Here is an 18,278-nt window from a genome sequence, read left to right as displayed (position 1 = left end):
AGATTGGCGCAAGATCCAAGACAGGTGGGACTCACTAAGGGCTTGCCATGCTGGCGAAGGGCCTTGGAACACGTGGGGGCCCACTAAGGTTTTATTGGGCCCAAACAGAAACGAATGGAGTATATTCTAGTGTTATAAGGAAAAACTCATGTCAATATCATGCTAATAAAAATCAATCCTCAAATATGTATTAATTTTCATAATTTGCATTATCATCTATTATCACTTTATATGTGATATTTAGCGGGAATGAGAAATTGTAAATAGAATCACATATTTGGAAATCAAATTACATTACTGTGGTAATGAATAGGGAATTTCCTCATGCAATTTCATTGTCGTTACACAATTTAATATCGTATACCAAAGTAATGGTCATCCATGGTTAATGAGCTTGACAATAATATGTTAAAAATAATTGAACAATTACTTTTTTTTTTTGTAAAATCAATTCTAAATTATAATCGTACGACATTTACAAAAGAAATTTGAGTCTAATAAATAGATAACAAAACATCTAAACGTTTTCCTTCATCAGATAGTGCGACATTTCTCGCGCATATTGCTAGAATATACAACATTTTTGGAGAGACTGTTTGACTATTTATTGTTGACACGATGATTTTTATCTAATCGTAATATGCTTAAAAATATGATATGATGCATGTTGTGATTCCACATGATCTCTACGAAACAATGTTATTGTAATCTGTCCGATATGCGATCTTGAATATTACTCCTAGAAGCGAAGTGTAATACTCCGTATTTTTAATACTAATTTCGTACTAATTAAGAAAATATAAAAGAATTAATAAAAAGGTATTTTAATTTATTTACAAATTAATAGGAATAAATTATTGTTAGTATGAATTTGTTAGCAATTTTCGGAGTTTTAAAAGAATAACCTAATCTTCACTTGACCTAGGGTTACTACCTGTTGGAAAGGAGTATAAAAAGAAAAGGAGAGGGAATTTCAGAAAACCCTAAACCTTCTCCTTCTCTCTCTCCTCAGCCGACATTCATCTCTCTCCTTCTCTCTCTTTCGAATTTTTTCTCTCTCTCTCAGATCTCTCTCTCTCGGATTCTCTCAAACTCTCACTGACTTTCCTCTCGCCTCCTCCCTCTCGTCGCCGGTGGTCGTGTGAGTTCGGACGAGGGCTTCGTGCGAATCGTCGAGGGTTTTGGTGCAAATTCTGACGAAGGAGTTCGTTCGAGGGTTTTGGTGCGAAAGGTGTGCGAGGGTGTGCGCTGTTCGAGGTTCGAGTGCTGCGACGAGGGTCGCGGTGTTCGAGGGTCGTGCGCCAGGCTGCGGTGAGGGTGCGCGAGGAAATCGGGGCGTGCGAGTGTAGTTGTGCGAGCGGTTCAGTAGTGCGAGTGGTGACGCGACAGACCGGGGTCGCGTGTGTGTGGTTTGGGCGACAGAGACCGCACGGGTGCGTCGTGCGAAACAGTAGCGCGCGTGAGCGTGGCAGCAAGGGTCGCCGGAATTCGGTCGCCGGAGTTCTTTCGCCGACAAATTTAGCGGTATACCCTATTATGTACCTAAAATATTATATCGGTTTTATTACTTATATTTACTGTTTTCATAATTAAGTAAGGTTTGTAATTAATAATTAGTAATTTAGAGTGTTTAGTAAATTATTAGATTGTTTAACCAGTTAAGTTATTGTTCTGTTTTAAGTAAAATTCTGGTTAGGTTTGTAATTGGAATAAGATAAAAGTAGGAGACGTGTGTATTATTATTAGTTACAATTATTATCGTTTCATGGGTGACTTGTTTCACGGAACCTAACTTTGGGACTTATGACTTACTTTTGGACATGGAACTTACTCTTGGACATGGAACTTACCTTTTGGACATATGACTTACTTTTGGACATATGACTTAACTTCTGGACATAAGACAGGTTGGACTTATGACATTTTGGATTGGTAAAATAGTGGACTAATGTTACTAACTAACTTAGTTACTCACTAACTCTGACTTCTAAAAGACGTTAAATTCACTAGATTAGAATTATAACGAAAGTTCTGGAATAAGGTTTTAACTATTGCGTAATTCGAATCGTTAGATCGTTATGGTCTTAGTACGTAGTAGTTGTTAGTGTTATCAAGGACGTAACACTAAAGCTTTGTTCTAACGATTTAGGTCCCAATTTCATAAGCGGCTCGTTCTACTAAGTCAGCGAAAATTCTCCGCTACAAGGTACGTACGCGTACCAGTTTACTTTCAAAGCTTAGTATCATGATTAGGTTGCAGTTCATGTTATTGGAACCTAGTGCCATGATAGGGAACATTTGATTGTGATTGTTTGGATAGACGTTTATAACGTGAAATCAATATGATGCATTGAAATATGTTGCATTGAAATGCGAAGTTCTATCGTAGTGTAACATCAGCATTATTAATCTGATCTATAGAGTAACAAGAGTGTTACCAGAGATAAGATTGAGTTTGGTAATTAAGAGAGTATGTAAATGACTCCTTAAAGTTATAAAAGAATGATTGGTAATAAAAGAAGATTATGGCGATACTTGTAGTTGGACTCCCTAGAAGTATAGAACAATGGGGTAGGGGTGTTCGCGGTTTGGGTTGGTGCGGTTTGGGATGTAACCCAACCCAAACCGCAAATATACGGTTTCGCATTTTTCCAACCCAAACCGCACCGCACTTTTGCCCAAACCAACCCAAACCAAACCGCGCAAAACGGTTTGGTGCGGTTTGGTTTGCGGTTTAACCATTTTTTCCTCCGCAATATTAATTTTATAATCTAAGAGTAAAACTTTTTTTTAATAAGAGTCCAAATAGTATAAAGTTGGCTTCATAATTAAACATAAATAATGATTTTTAAAAAATGTTAATGTTCTTTACCTCAAACTTCTTTTTTCAGTTTTATACTTGTATACCACCTTGTCAAGTGTAATTAATATTATTATTTTTAAAAGTATATAGAATTGCGGTTTGCGGTGCGGTTTTGGTTTACAAAAATTAAAACCCAACCCAAACCGCAAACCGCGGTTTGCTTGAAATCATAACCCAAACCGCAATTTTAAAACCGCAAACCAACCCAAACCGCAAAAAAACGGTTTGGGTTGCGGTTTGGTGCGGTCCAGACCGCACTTTGAACTGCCCTACAATGGGGGGAGTGTGGGACTTGTCCTACACTCCTACGCAGGCCTACTATGACGACAGTAGTGTCCTTATATTTTGATAACTCAAGTAGGCGGAAGGTTCCGTTCGATCTTGGGGTATGCATACTAAGGTGATGGGTGTGAGACGGAACAAAACCGTATTTGCATTTCATCTAATAGACCAAGTTGTCTATTAAGGATTCAGTAGCCCGTATGATTCTAGTAAGATGACGGTGCCCGTTCGATGCCAAATAGTGAAAGATTAAAGGATGTGAGATATCGTAGGTTCATATAACAGTTGTAATGTATGCATCATTTATGTTCATATAGTTTCAATGGTTCATTCCGTACTCAGCATAGCTGACTCTGTGTGTTATTATGTGTTGTTGTCCTGTGATGAACTATTGACACTTCAATGGGGAGCAGACTAGGTGAGCTGGTGCTGCTGCATGACATCAAGCATAAGGGGGCTAGACTGTAGTTTGAAGTTAACTTTTGGTTTGATTATTACTGAATTTTATAGAACATTGCTACATGGTTTGAGTTTGAATAAAGAGGGGTCAACTATGATTCCCGAGTTGTATTTACATTTTCTATTCCGCTGCAATTTGGTTTTGAGACAATGAATTTGAGTTACCGTATTTCTAATTATGCCTTGCGTTCCATCGCGGCGGTAACACTCCCAAAGTCTATGCGACGTAGCATTAGACGTGTATGGATTTTGGGGGTGTTACACGAAGAAATGGGGTTTTTTAAGTATTTTTTGGGCGATAAATAGAAGTATTTTTTGGATGGTGGTAAGGGCCACAAATTTATTTTTTCGGACTATTTTACCCTTTCCTCTTCTCCACACCATCCACCACCCCCACCACCACCCCCTACCTCTCCACTGCCACTTGTGACCCTCCACTGCCGTCACCTACCTCCCCCAACCACCACTAAATAATCTACACTAATTCAATCTATATTTTGTGGCAAACAAATAAAACATATACAGTGCACTAAGCAAATAAATCTAATTCAATACTATCCTAAACTTCATCGCGCTCATTTCATCACCACAATCAATAATTCATCGCGAACAAATAAATATATCCAATGCACTAAATCATCGCAAACAAATCTGATTCAATACTTTCCTAAACTTCATCGTAATCATTTTATCACTAAATCAACACTAATACAATCAGAATGACGAACAATAACTACAAAAACAGAAAACACATCTTTTCCTCGAAACATTTTCTTTTAAAATCTAACACTGAGCTACCTAAAACAATATCGTCCGCGGTGGACGTTCCACCCATGGCTGGAACGTCTGGCCTGGACGTTCCGGCCATGGGGCGATCGTCCGCGGTGGACGTTCCAACCATGGCTGGAACGTCCAGGCCAAACGTTCCAGCCATGGGTGGAACGTCCACCGCAGACGATAGCCCACGTCTAAAAAAATTTCGCGACAATCCAATGCTCAGCCTGGCCCGATCCTTAGGGACCGTTGAGTATGCGGCTCCGGAGGTGATCATGGCAGGAAGAGGTGGAGGGTAAATCGCAGGGGTTGTTGGTGGTGGTTGCGGGTAAATCGCAGGGGCTTGGTGGTGGGGGTGGGGGTAAATCGCAAGAGATTGCAGGAGGTGGGAAGGCTGCTCGTGGGGGTGGGGGAGGTGGTGGGGGCTGTTGCGGGTGGCTGTGACAATGGGGCTGGTGGTGATGGCGGCAGGAGGGTGGGGGCTGCTGTGGGTGGCTGTGGCAATGGGGTTGGTGGTGGTGGTTTATGGAGAAAGAAAGAGAAGGTTAGAAATGACATTTCAATGTATTTTTTGGGCGATTTTAAGTATTTTTTGGGCGATAAATAGAAGTTCAGGAAGAAATGTATCTCGTAAAGAGATGAAAAAAGCTCTATCTTTCAATTTAGAAAAGTTCCCCCACAAAAAGATACGCTATTATAAACCTAAATAACAAACAAAACTGAAGGAATAAAGCAAAATAAACACAAAGATTTGGGGCTTCTAGTGGCAGAAATCAATGAAAAGCCTCTCCAAAAATCACTAATGGAGGATAGGATTTGAAAGAGAGAAGAGAGGCAACAGATGTGAGAACTATTATTAGATGTTCATTTATTTACATACGATATATGGATGGATAGATATTACATAAAGTATAAAGACCCCCTCCATCTTATTATAATTTGAGCATTTTATCATTTTATCATTTTGTCATTTATAAGTGTTTTTGTTAATTGGGAAATCGTAGGCTTTTCCCTCTCTTACTTTTAGTCTCTTCTAACGTTTTACTCTCCTGTTTTATGTCTATTGCATTTTTCCCTTGTCCATGTACGAAATCATAAGTCCCAATTAAAAACCGATTGGCTATATGCAATTCTTAGGATTGTGCATAAAACTATCAAAATTATCATTTAATACTAATTTATACATTCAAAAGAATCTATTGAGATGATTGGGAATTATTAATTGTTCACCTGTAAATTACAATGCTCATTAAACCTTGTAAAATTAGAGATCCAACTTGGTTTGACAACAACTCACAATATGAGCACAAGTCTTGTTTAAAATAAATTCACCAAACTGATTCTATAGGTAATTCGAGAGAACTCATATTGTAAGTTTGTTGTCGAATCAAGTTGGAACTCTAGTTTTACTGGATTTAATGAGCATTAGAATTTATAGGTGAACAATTAATAATTCCTAATCATTTCAATAAATTCCTTTGAAAATTTTGGTAGTTTTTTACAGCTGCATATAGCGGAACCGTTAAATAAAGGATCTATAGATGCTAAAATAAAGTTTTACCCTATCTAGACTATAATCTAGGAAACAAGGAAAAGCTTTTGTGTTGTAAGCAAAACTCTATTTAAAGCTTGTCCGACTGAACACTCAACTTAGACTCACCTCATTGAGCCATGGAGAATCAGTATCCCTCTTATTGCTTCCTGTATCTACTAGCTTGGATCACTGTAACAGGTATTGATATAGAGTATACTCACCTGCTGCTTAGTGCTTTCACTTACCATGTCTAGCATATGATCTTACTGTTGTTTCAATTTCAGATGCTACTATTCAGCTAATCATTGTTAACAACTGTAACAACGAATTGTGGCCCGGAATCCTAGGAAACCCGGGTCAGAAGAACCCTAAAGATGGCGGGTTCCACCTCAGCAGCCGTGAGGAAGTTGTTCTAGACCTGCCAGAGAATTGGTCAGGTAGGCTATGGGGTAGGCAAGGTTGCAGCTTCAACAAAGAAGGAAAAGGACAATGTGACACTGGTGACTGTGCCAATCAAATGCAATGCCAAGGAACAAGTGGGGCCCCACCAGCAACGGTGGTTGAAATGACCTTTGGTTCCTCCTCCTCCCCGCTCCATTACTATGATGTGAGCCTCGTGGATGGATTTAACTTGCCGGTTTCCATGAAGCCAGTAGGAGGAGGGGTTGGATGTGGTGTCGCTAAATGTGATGTTGATTTGAATGTATGTTGTCCTTCAGCATTGGAACTGAAGAAGGGGAATAAAGTAGTTGGGTGTAAGAGTGCTTGCTTGGTGATGCAGTCTGCAAAGTACTGTTGTACAGGGAAGTTCTCAGATCCTAAAACCTGCAAGCCAACCGTGTTCGCTAATCTGTTTAAGGCCATTTGTCCAAAGGCTTACACTTATGCCTATGATGATTCTTCTAGTCTTAACAGATGTAGAGCTCCTAGATATGTTGTAACGTTCTGTCCTCCTAATTAGTTCACTAATTCTACGAATGTTTTGTAATTTGGAGGACAAAATGTCTCTGAAAAAGGTCTTGAACGTTTTGCATAATTCTCCTATAGCCCATAGCTGCATAAGAATGTTTACGTGCTTTGATTTAAGTTTGTACATCAATGATACACTTAAGAATTCAGTCTCAACAGAAAAACCGATGTTTTACTATCCTATCAATCACAAGTTTCGGGTTGGACGTAGTATGAATACCGGAAATTATGATCAAGGATTACTATATAAATATCAATCCCCATATACTGAAGTTCAACCTTAGCATTATATACGTCGCTCTTCAATCCTTCTACTATACTATAGAAAGCTCTTCTCCCCTGCGTCTTACGACTTGAAGCTTCGCTCCTTCTCTTCTATTTCATTCCCGGCGTCTATACTAGACGCTATTTGGAGCTTCGCCTCTGTGTCTTGCAACCCAGGGCTTCGCCCCTTTTCTTTTCTATTCTATCCCTCGGCTTACCTTACCTCATCTTTGGATTCTATCGTCGAGCCAGGGCTCGCAGATCGAGATCTTCCAATCCTTGATCTAGTACCCAATTTTTCGGTTGATGAGATGGACTCGTAATGTACAACCTCACTTTCAACCTAAGCCAAATGGATGAGAACGGGTGACATGATTCGAAAAAGACAGACACCTAAAAAGCTCTACCTCTGAAATTTTATCTATAAATTACTCCCTTCGTCCCTACCTAAGAATATTTGGTCAAAAAAATTTAAATTTGACCTCAAAAGAGAGAAACAAGCACTATATTATGGGACGGAGGGAATATTAACATATTCTTGAAAAGTTTGAACATTTATGATTATACAACTTAGTCATTAGAAAAATTCAATCCAAGACTCTTCAGATAAAAATTTGATATTAGTGTTAAAAAATTCAACAACCTGGAATATAAATTTGTCAACTAATAAATTAAGTTATCGTGAATTTATCGTGTGAATACCACAGCTGTACAGAAAAATGTTGCTCTTTCTAAAACACTGCAATAAATTTAGTCTAAACATGTAGAACAGCAAATTTCTCCAAGTGGTACAAAAAACAGCATGTATCAGCATAATATAAGTTTTCGTTCATTCCAATCTTATAACCAGATAATGAGACCAAAATGAATGGAAACCTTTAACAGTACCCAGTGAAAAAGGTGTGAAATAGCAGTCTTTAAAGTCGGGTACTTTTCTAGCAGAATAACATCCATAGGTGCCCAAATCATAAAAATCCGTTATCAGTATGACTTCCCATAGCTTGACAGGGCTAATGCAGATGACCGTCTGCCTAGTGTAGCACAAGTCATGAAAGTTTTGACTCTACAATAAAACATGTGAAAATAAATCCAAAACAAGATCTAATGTAAATAATCTGTTCCAGCGTAGTTCAACCAAAAAAGCTTCCGAGTGAGAAAAGAAACCTAGGAAGAAGCATTTCTAGGCCCCCCAGCATTGTCATTACTTCCATTGGAGCTACTCTGAATATGTGCAGACTCCGTAGTAAGACTAGGACCTAAGAGCAAAGGAACCGCTTTTTCAGACTCAGAAGGATTCTCAGGTTCGCGTTTTGCGGACCAAGCTCGAAGAGGAGGCTCAAAGTGTTTGCTGGCCACATCTGGTGGAGGCATATCTTGATCTTCACCAGGAAGAACAAGAAGACCTTTCTCTTTAAGGGAAGATGGCTCGTTGTAGCAAGCATTCCACAATGAATCAACAAGCTGCCTCTCTTCTCTAGCAGCTCCAAGCTCTTCCTGTGACATCATGCTGATGCTTGCAATACGTTCTTCAAGTAGCTGCTTCATTTTATCATCTTCATCCCAGAAGTGACCCGTGGTCTCATCAGCTTTTCCACGTGCAAGCTCCAACAGAGCCAGCAGAGCAGCTTCTCTCACAGAAGCATCATCACTAGAAGCAAGGTGCATCATGATGCGGGGGAAACCAAGTTCAGTTACGACATAACGATCAGATTGGCTTTCCCGTAGAAGATAATGTAGCAAATTTAATGCTTTCCTGCAGAATTATCACTTCTATCAGGTAAAAGCAGCTTGCAAAAAGCTCAACCAAAATGCACAGCATCAGTACTTCCCTTTATACAAAAAAGATGTTAATACCTTTGAAATCTAACACTCTCACAGCTTAAAGCATCTCTTAATGCCGCGTAACCATTTGCAAGGCGAAATGCTGCAATTCCAGGCTTGTTGTGGCGAATTAGACCTGCAACCACCTCCAATAAAAAATATAAATGTTTCAAGCCAGCAATGCATCACCAAGGGAAAGGACAAACAATTCATAGATTAATAAATGTAGTATAAAAGAGTAATAGAAAGAAGAAAACTAGGATAACTAATGGGGAATAAGGCTCTCATTTAACATTATTGCTTTACTAGGAAAGTTAGCATGGGTTTTTACTTCAATCTACAGATAAGGCTTTTTACATGTTAAACAAATGATGGTACTTCTTCTTTCTACAGTTGTTCTGGAGCCATCCTGGGCTCCTGCATTATTTAATTTAGTTTATAGACTTGTCTAAAGCTTTTTAGTCATTTCAGGCCAAATGATGGTATATATTTCATTAATTAAGCTAAGGTATGCTTCTTTTTAAAGGAGTTAAATGGGTCAGTCTAACTTATGTGGGCAACAGGCATTCACAAACCACCCAGTCAAATACTTAACAGGTTTGCTTTGTTTCCGTATTCAAGAGACTTAAATTTAGAAAGATAATCAGAATTCAGGTCCAACTCTGTTTCATAAAGCATGGAGGAGTTAGTTAAGATGCTTCTAGCTTGTTTACAAGAACAAAACACTCTTTTATGGACATGTGTGTTTGAGGAAAGTTTTTGAGCTTGGGCTTATTCAGTTTGCTACCCGGATAACACATATTTTCATTCGTGTTTATCTTGAGTTTCGCAATTCAAGAAGCCCTTTTAGCTTGAGAGAACAAAGATCTACAAACACGTTTTCCACCTTATCAACCACTAATATCTCGCGCATCATACATTTGTTCTTTCCTTTTCACAAAAATAGTTCCATTTTGACTTTTCATGTTTGCCGATGACTTTGACCATTAATATCTCTAATTATGTATTTGTAAAAATCATAAAAAGTTAGATATTTGAACAATAAACATTAGGATAAATCAAACAAGATCCCAGACGACTATACTATTCCTTGCATATAAAGCACAAACTATGGTCAAAGTGATGAATGGAAATAGTGCCAAAGTACAAAGTATATCTATTTTTGTGAAATGCAGGGAGGAAGTAAAACATCAATCCCCTTTAAAATAAAAATAAACATTCAAATAAAGGTAGGATTGGATGGAAATAAAACCCACCCGTTCCATTACAGACATGGTCGTCGTAAAGGATTTTGGATTTGTCGTTCCACGAAATCCCATTATGGATTGCCATAATAAAAATCCATAATTCGAGCCGCGTAGTCTGTTACGTAACGCAGACTTACCGCGTCATAACGTTTTTATCCCCATCCCACCCATTCTTTTCAAACATTGGCCAAAAATATTATATGAATTAATTATATAGTTGAAGAAATATGATATTCTGATAGATTTGATTATATTATGCTCTAATAATGTTTCATAAACTAAAACAACGCAAATAAGGTTAGAACATATTAATGTGATTTTTTTGAAAAAGTTCACGTCGCATCGGCCGCGATCCATTCGATTCATCCGTTACAAGCCGCTTCTAAATGTTACCACGATTTTGACCGCATCCGCGATATTTTTCCTTGATGTTTGCTCCAAGAGTGGGTTAAAAGATTCATTAAAAGAGGGATCAATTTGTTATCAATACTCACATGATATGGCACCCAGTGCCTGTGTACGTACTTTCATGTCAGGGTCTGATGTGAAGTTCATAAGAAGAGGCTGAAAACCATTTGCTTCCATTACAAGTTGTTGACTCTTGGGATTGTTCTGAACAATGGTATTCAGAACATCTGCAGCTTTTGCTCGAATATTCGCGTGCCGATTCTTAAGATAATCAATCAAGGGAAGCAGCCCACCAATCGAATTAAGATCTGTGAGGCAAGAGTAAAAACAAATCTTACATCAGTCAAAAAAGAAAAATATGCTACTTAGATGTAATGGACATGTATGGAAGCTATGAGATATTCCCTCCGTTTCTTTTTAATTGCTACATTTGTATTTTGAGAAATCAAACCACCAACTTTGACCGATTATTTTGATTTTTTCATAAGTAAAGATATACTCATGTTTGGTCTTGTTAATTCGTCTCGATGTGTAGATTATTAATATCAAATTTTATAATCACTATTATATAAGGCAACGAGGGTAGGACTGACATGAAAAATAGAAAAAAAAGAAAGAAAGGAGTTACTACCTAATTAAATAAAAAGAAAGAAAGGCACAACAAAAAGAAAACAGTCAAAATATACAACATAGTTACTTCCTTTTGAACTTAATTTTGATTTTTTTTTTTAAAACCCTGATTTAGTGGGATAAACTGATTAAAAATCTAAAAGTCCAAATTAGATGTAATCAACAATTAATTTAATTTTCTACATGTTTTTGCACGCATCGCGTGCATATAAGGCTAGTTTTTAGTTAAAAAGAAATAAGAGATATTAAAGGTTAAAATACGTGTTGAATAACCGTGCCAAAAGAACGTAGAGTATTACTTTTGAAAAAGACAATGCAACTACAGATCCATTCTTTTTGTCCTGTAGATAGATTAGACATAAATCCTTTCGAAAATAATTGCACTACTTGAAACATAGCTTGTAACCAATAATTTGAACATTTATAATATATAGCTTGCTTTCCAAACTGGAATAGTGTTTCCAGTTTGAAAGGCATCTAAAGTAGACAGTTCACCTTCATAGCATAGAGATCTCTCTTTAGCAATCATTTTGCAGCTCAGTGAAGTACATGAACTCATGCAAGAATATGAAGATTAGTTTGTTTCATCATGCCCAACATTTGTCAAGCCAATTGATTTCAGGTGGCTCATACATCAGAGTAAATAGTTTATGGCATACATAAATTCCTCTCATGAAATTTATTTCCCTTCCTCTCCCTCTCTTCTTGCCCAATTTCTTTTCAACACATTGGTTTGTTACCCATGTTAAATAAATTAAAAACACTTCGATATTAGCATACCCAGAAATTTAAACTCTTTAAAAGCTTGATGATTTGAGACATAATTTCCATAGTAGAAGAAAATATTAGACACGAGAAAGAAGAATTTAGTTAGAAGGCCATAAAGAGAACAGATAGCTACCCAAGTACCTATTTCCTTAATTCACCCCTTGTAATCCGAAACATGGGAATGGGTACGTGCAAATGGTACACTTTTGCATTAAATTTGCAAAACTAGGTAGTGAGCTGCTACGAATCCAAAACGAACAAGACAAAAGATGTTCAAGAGTAGACGCTACACCAATTATCTGCAAAAAGCTTAACAATCTCCTATTAAACATCACCACCATTAAGGAAGTACTGTTTCATTTCAGTTCCCAGTCAACAGCCCAAGTTTGATTTGTTCAACAGTCCACAAACAATTTTCCCAAGCAAATCTATTCATACTTTCCTTATATTGATCATTACCTATCTACTTTGTGTGCAGACCAGCAGCTCGCCATTACTTCTAGATAGAAAGCAGTACTTTAGGTGTTTTGAACAGATTTGCTATTAATATAACCATACACATTATTTCTCTTTCCAGAATGTAGAAGAGTTAAATAGGTTTGGCAGAAGTCGTTCTTTCTGGTGACATTTTCCATCACCTATGTGGAAAAAGGGGAACTGTGATCCTCACCTCCTTGGTCTCACACTCAAGGATAAACAAACCAGAAAACTAAAAAAAAAAAAAAAAGAATTGTCGTCCTCTTTCTCAAGATCAAGCTCAAGAAAAAGGCCAGGCCAAATTAGCAAATCAACAGAATACTTGCCCCAAAAAGAAGACTTAAATATTAGAAAAACACACACGCCAAAGCAAAAATCTAGAAGCACCCTAACTTCACTTGAGTGCATCAACTAAGCAAACCACATACATGAACAAATGTAACTCCCTGTGATGATACAACTGTAAGTACGTGACGGAAAACTTTCACTTCATACGATTGGTTTATGAGCCTCAATATAAGATTAAAGTTGAAGAAGATTGACTGGAGAGCATAATTCTAATTGCGACGAAGCTCTATATTAGAGCTTCATCAATTAGAGCCCATACATTATAGTATATGTAGATTAGTGTTTCACTAAATATATTAGAGAAATTCAAACAAGTTTATGAGACCAAAGTTAGTTGTGTAAAGTATTCCATTGAATGCACAAAGTCATCCTAATTGTGCAATAAATTACGAGAAAATGACATGAAAAACTCATAAAAGCCCTAGTCAGGTACTAGTTTTTTTTTGGAAAAATAATTTTTAAATAAGTCAGTCTTTGCAAGGTCTTCTCATTTTAAGTCTACCTTTTGATTATCCCTGATTGAATTAAGTTTGTATGTCTATTTTCTTCTATTGAGTTTTTAAACTGTTTTTGACTTGTTTAGTAGGTTATTTATGATACGTGTTACAATGTCCCACCCCACCCTCGCCTGTTTTAGAAGAAGGGATATTGTAACACGTATCATAAGTAACCTACTAAACTAGTCACAAACAGGTTAGAACTCAATAGAAGAAAAAAGACATACAAGCTTAACTCAATCAGGGATAATCAAAGACCCCGCAAAGGTTGACTTATTTAAAACAATTTTTCCTTTTTTTTCTTGGAAACAACTTATTTAATTTATGTGAACTTAGGGCATGTGATACCTCTCAAAAAAAAATGTAGGACATTTGATATGAGCATTGTGTCCAGGTTGTAGAGAAATAATTTACTGCTTTTATGAATATTAATGCGCAAAGAAGTATAATGGCACTGCTACCTCTTACAAGTTACACCCATGAAGTGTTTCAAGCCCTCAGAAGAGGGAAGGGGACACATCCACAAAACTCATGTCAGCTAAAACACAACCCTACAGGTTTTTCAGATATTTTGAAGAATACTGAATTGCCATAAAAGGATGTTTGGCTATTCAATCCAAGCATACAAAACACTATAGATAAGCAAGACACCGACCTGTGTAAGAAAAAGGGATGAGACCCGGTCTTATAAGCTTACCATTTGCCATATCAATTGACTCCACATGCTCTTGCAACTCATCCAGCATATCTGGAAAAATATAGAAACAATAAGATCAACAAAAAGTCGAAGCTCTAGAATTATCAGGTGTACGTTTACTCAAATACAAACACTACTAAGGTATGATGAAAGTTGTATATTACCTTCAATATCACTAGGCGTAACACCTTGAGAGTCTAAGACTTCTTCTGGAGTTTGCATGACTAGAGTTATGTCTTTCATACGCTTGACAACGTCAATGGTTTGCGATTGCAAAGCTTCCATAAACCATTTCCGGTCCTCATCACTGGTCATCACAGATTCAAAAATCAAAATATATGAGGTTAAATAAATGCACATCATAATTACAAGAAAAACACATGGAGAAAGATTAAAGTAGGAAGTTTTCATGCTCCATAATCCAAGGACATGACTCAAGTCAACGGATTTACCCTGAATTTAATTAATTCCCGGATGATCAGCCCGATTTTCCAAAACCATGCAACCTCAAGCAACTACAAACTACTACTATACTAAAACTTGTTCATACAATACATAAATTGTCCTCATCTCCATTTTACTTACGCTCCGTTTGATTCCAGGCAGATTTGAGGGTAGGCAACAAGTGCAGTGGCCTAGGGCCCATCAGCCAAAGGGGCCCAAACCAAAAAATAATCTACCTATAATAAGCTCCTCCTATTTCCATGGCCTTTCATTTCCATCTAGTGCTTTTCTCCAAATCTCATTCAATTCTTCCCATATTCCAATTGATTTCACCATTATTTCTCATGGAAAATATCAAATGCTTCCCAAAAAAAATTAGAATTATTTTAGATAGGGGCCCATATTTTTTTATTTTGCCCAGGGCCCATAAAATGTCACCAACGGCACTGATTCCAGGGAATACATTTTTCATGCTAAAAAATTTTCAAGGAACCTACAACTTCCTTAAAAAAGGAAATTTTTTTCCACATCACTTACTTTTGTGACTCTCTCCACACCAAAAAAACATTAAAGAATTATTTATAGAATGCTAATAAGAACCCGGGAGCAAATTAAACAACAAAAAGGGTTTCTTCTGAAGTACAAAAAACCCAAAACCTGCCATCAAAATCTTTCTTTATATAATGTAGCAATCAACAATTGTAAGTTGCATAATATGGAAAAAAAGAAAAAAAGTGACAATATAAGGATGAAACAGAGAGGAAGACGGAATGGTACCTGAGGTGGCGTGGAGGTTGAGTACCATCAGAGTGAGAGAGACTCCATTTTAGCAATCCTTCCCAATTTGGGTTGTCTTGATTCATTTTATTGATAAAATTTGTGAGATTGGGCAGAGATTGGTTCAAAGCGAATTTCAGAAACCCTCGAGTTTGTGTTGTTCCTCCGTCAGAAATCCGATGTTTCTATAGAAGCTCTAGTGAAGAGATGGTTCGGGAATTTGATCGAGAATTCACCACTAGGTAAAGGAGGAGCCAAGCGTCCACGTCGAGCTTCGGCCCAATTGGAGACCGTTTTACAATTTCATCTTTATTATATAAGTCAAGGGGTAAGCTACGGTATCTTCTTATAAGATCACTTTTTTACCCTTCACTTATCAAAAATATTCAATTCCTTCTTAATCTATATTTTTGTGTGATAAGTAATAAGAAAACTTAATATTACCTAACTTATAATAAAATGTAATGTACACATAATATATCTTTAAAAAAAATATGCTTAAAAGAGATATTTTTGATTGAAAATTAATCTAATCTAACTAAAACAATTTCAAACAATTAAAAAGTAAGAACTTACAAAGTTTCTTTCTAACTAAACTTCCAATTGCAATCACAATTTCAAAGAACATACATTAACATAAACATACCAAACTTCCTTTTATAATTGTCTTATGTGCCGATTAGGATAATTTATCATTGTATTTATTTAAAGGCTCATAGTGGTTGTTTGTGTTAGTTGGGATAATCCATCTCATCATTATTTAAAAATATATTCGTAATTCAAATATATCAAAGAAATAGGATTATACCATTCAATTTCTCAATATAATGTTACGCAGTGAATTACACATATATTAAAGATATTAGCATATATCATCCAATAATATCAATTTATAGTACATTCTGGTACAAGTTCATTTATCACATTGAAAAAAATATATTGTGAATGATCAAATTAAACTACAATAAAATAGTATAAGTACATTTAGTGCTTTCAATGTCAATATTAATGTTAATATGTTTTCGCACGCATCGCGTGCATATGAGACTAGTTTTACTAGTTGTTGGCCGGTGCGCTGTCTCATTGCAAAAATTAACTACTGAAATGCTTGATTAATTATTTTGGGCACAGGTTTTTTCAAATAAACTCGATACAATTTCATACAATACAAATTATTGGATGACCCTCCAAGTTAGAGTAATTCATTGTCTATAACCAAATGTAAGCACTAGCCTAATTGATTTAAACAAAACAAAGCATGTGAATTTGGTAATTAGATATAATCACATGCATATAGTCCTTGTTAGTACAAACTATTTATGTAGTACATAATACGCCAAACGTTTGTGCATGCTCAAAATGTCCTTGATTCATTGGCTCATTGTTATATCTGTCACAAGAACACGAGCATGCCTATTACCAAAAGAGATTAGGCCATATTAGGCGGTGATTAACTATGAGGACTACATTGTCAAAATGTAGTATTATTTTATAGCAAAACAATAAGCAAAAGGGTCTCCTTATTGGGTGATGTAGTAGTTTTATTGCTCTGCTTCGTAGTATTTTCACTAGTAAGTGCGGTCTCTCAAGGCTGGAAATTCTAATTATCGTTATTCCAATGGCGTACAAATCTTGCATATGTTTTTTTTAATAATTTTATAGATGCGAAAACAAACGCAATTATTTCGTACAAGTTATAATTTGAACATAGTAATTAGAAGGTTAAATTTTGCCGAATGATATCACATCCACAATGCTCGTTTTAAAGATTCAGAAATACTTGAGATAAATTTCTTTTTATCCTCATGTTATGTGATGTGCGCCATCCCCCAAGGTAGTAAAAACTGATAAATGAAATTAATGGTATAATTATGTAAGTCAAATAGTTATAATTATGGTTTGAACAGAAGAACTCCTGACAAAAAGAAAATACATATTAATCTTTTCAATTCAAAAGTACACATTTCAATACATGGTTTGTATAGTAAAAATATAGTACTTGTGTAGGTTTGCGCTCTCTTGCAATACTATCCAATATGGCATACTTGGAATTGTGGTTCCCACATTTATTATCTTCTTAGTATTAGTCATTTATTTTTGGGTTGATCTCGGTAGGGGCAAATGTCTTTGATTTCCATATATAATATACTTCGTTTATTTCATTTTATTTTTTCATTATATTTTTTTTGTACCTGTGATTTGGCTGTAAAATTTAGTTATAAGTTATGTAAGAATATCGTTCTATATAATATATGAATGTAAAGCTGTAAGTTTGTGTTTTAGTTAACTGTTTTCTTTTTGGCACTATCTCCTTTATTGTATATGAATACCGAAGATCTAAATTTTAAAAATAATAATTTAGTTGTACCTATTGCTGCGGATCCTATCAAAACCTGCAGCAATAGGCTTTTTTTTTTAATTAAAAAAATACCTATTGTTGTGGTTTTGGGTAGGAACCGCAACAATAGATTGCTCTATTGCTGTGGTTAAAACCGCAACAATAGGTAATTACATATTGTTGCGCCCTTAATTGTTGCGCCACGAAAATCGCAGCTATAGGCCACTTAATGGCAGCTGCAACATAGGATTAATCTATTATTGATTAGTTATATCATTTGATAATTATTGATAATGTAAATATAGATTATTGATAATATCTTGGTTCTAATGTTTAAGTAGATTTAGAATTCAATTTTTTTCTAAACTTTTTACTCACTGATAATCTCAAAAAAAATTCAGATTTGGACTTAGAAGCATGATAAAATTAGAATTGATTTGGACTTCCGTTAAAAAAAAGAATTGATTTGGACTAATGGAGGGATTTTTTTCGACAAGAAGCTCAATTGAATGATAGAAATAGAACCCATCAAATTCTAGATTATTCGGTGGAATAACCCAAGCTAAGTAAAGTAAAGGAAAAATTCACAAGAGAGGGCCCAACAATCACTCATTTTCTTTTATAAGTCTAAACTATGGATTATTCGGAGAGGTGGGCACGGGCCGTGCCGAGACGGCCCAC

General features: G+C 36.2%; 2 protein-coding genes across 3 annotated transcripts; one reads left to right on the top strand and one right to left on the bottom strand.

The window, feature by feature from the left end:
- Positions 1-5,942: 5,942 nt before the first annotated feature.
- Positions 5,943-7,005, top strand: LOC104893640 (thaumatin-like protein). The gene is made up of 2 exons (XM_010679769.4): positions 5,943-6,110; positions 6,197-7,005. The coding sequence occupies exons 1-2, from the start codon at positions 6,050-6,052 to the stop codon at positions 6,871-6,873; spliced, it is 738 nt and encodes a 245-aa protein (XP_010678071.1). The 5' UTR covers positions 5,943-6,049; the 3' UTR covers positions 6,874-7,005.
- Positions 7,006-7,950: 945 nt separating this feature from the next.
- LOC104893639 (uncharacterized) lies at positions 7,951-15,552 on the bottom strand. 2 transcript variants are annotated; one of them, XM_048637435.2, is made up of 6 exons: positions 15,260-15,552; positions 14,203-14,345; positions 13,997-14,089; positions 10,708-10,929; positions 9,000-9,102; positions 7,951-8,898 (listed from the first exon to the last, which is right to left on the bottom strand). In XM_048637435.2, exons 1-6 carry the CDS (start codon positions 15,343-15,345, stop codon positions 8,310-8,312), a joined length of 1,236 nt encoding a protein of 411 aa, XP_048493392.1. In that variant the 5' UTR covers positions 15,346-15,552; the 3' UTR covers positions 7,951-8,309. The 2 variants fall into 2 exon arrangements, with proteins under 2 accessions (XP_048493392.1, XP_010678070.1); XM_010679768.4 differs by having other exon boundaries at positions 14,039-14,089; positions 15,260-15,550.
- Between the last annotated feature and the right edge of the window lie 2,726 nt (positions 15,553-18,278).

This window comes from Beta vulgaris, chromosome 5 (genome assembly GCF_026745355.1).
Source record: "Beta vulgaris subsp. vulgaris cultivar EL10 chromosome 5, EL10.2, whole genome shotgun sequence".
Lineage (NCBI taxonomy): Eukaryota > Viridiplantae > Streptophyta > Magnoliopsida > Caryophyllales > Amaranthaceae > Beta > Beta vulgaris.
Note: the sequence above shows the minus strand (reverse complement) of the source record. Positions and strands in the feature narration are given on the sequence as shown.

Excerpts from the sequence above, each read along its gene's own strand:
- LOC104893640 (XM_010679769.4), top strand. The coding sequence starts at position 6,050 with ATGGAGAATCAGTATCCCTCTTATTGCTTCCTGTATCTACTAGCTTGG. Across the intron at positions 6,111-6,196 it reads AGCTTGGATCACTGTAACAG|ATGCTACTATTCAGCTAATC; the intron begins GTATTGATATAG and ends TTTCAATTTCAG.
- LOC104893639 (XM_048637435.2), bottom strand. The coding sequence starts at position 15,345 with ATGAATCAAGACAACCCAAATTGGGAAGGATTGCTAAAATGGAGTCTC. Across the intron at positions 14,346-15,259 it reads CAACCTCCACGCCACCTCAG|TGATGAGGACCGGAAATGGT; the intron begins GTACCATTCCGT and ends TGTGATGACCAG. Across the intron at positions 8,899-8,999 it reads GAGAGTGTTAGATTTCAAAG|GAAAGCATTAAATTTGCTAC; the intron begins GTATTAACATCT and ends ATAATTCTGCAG.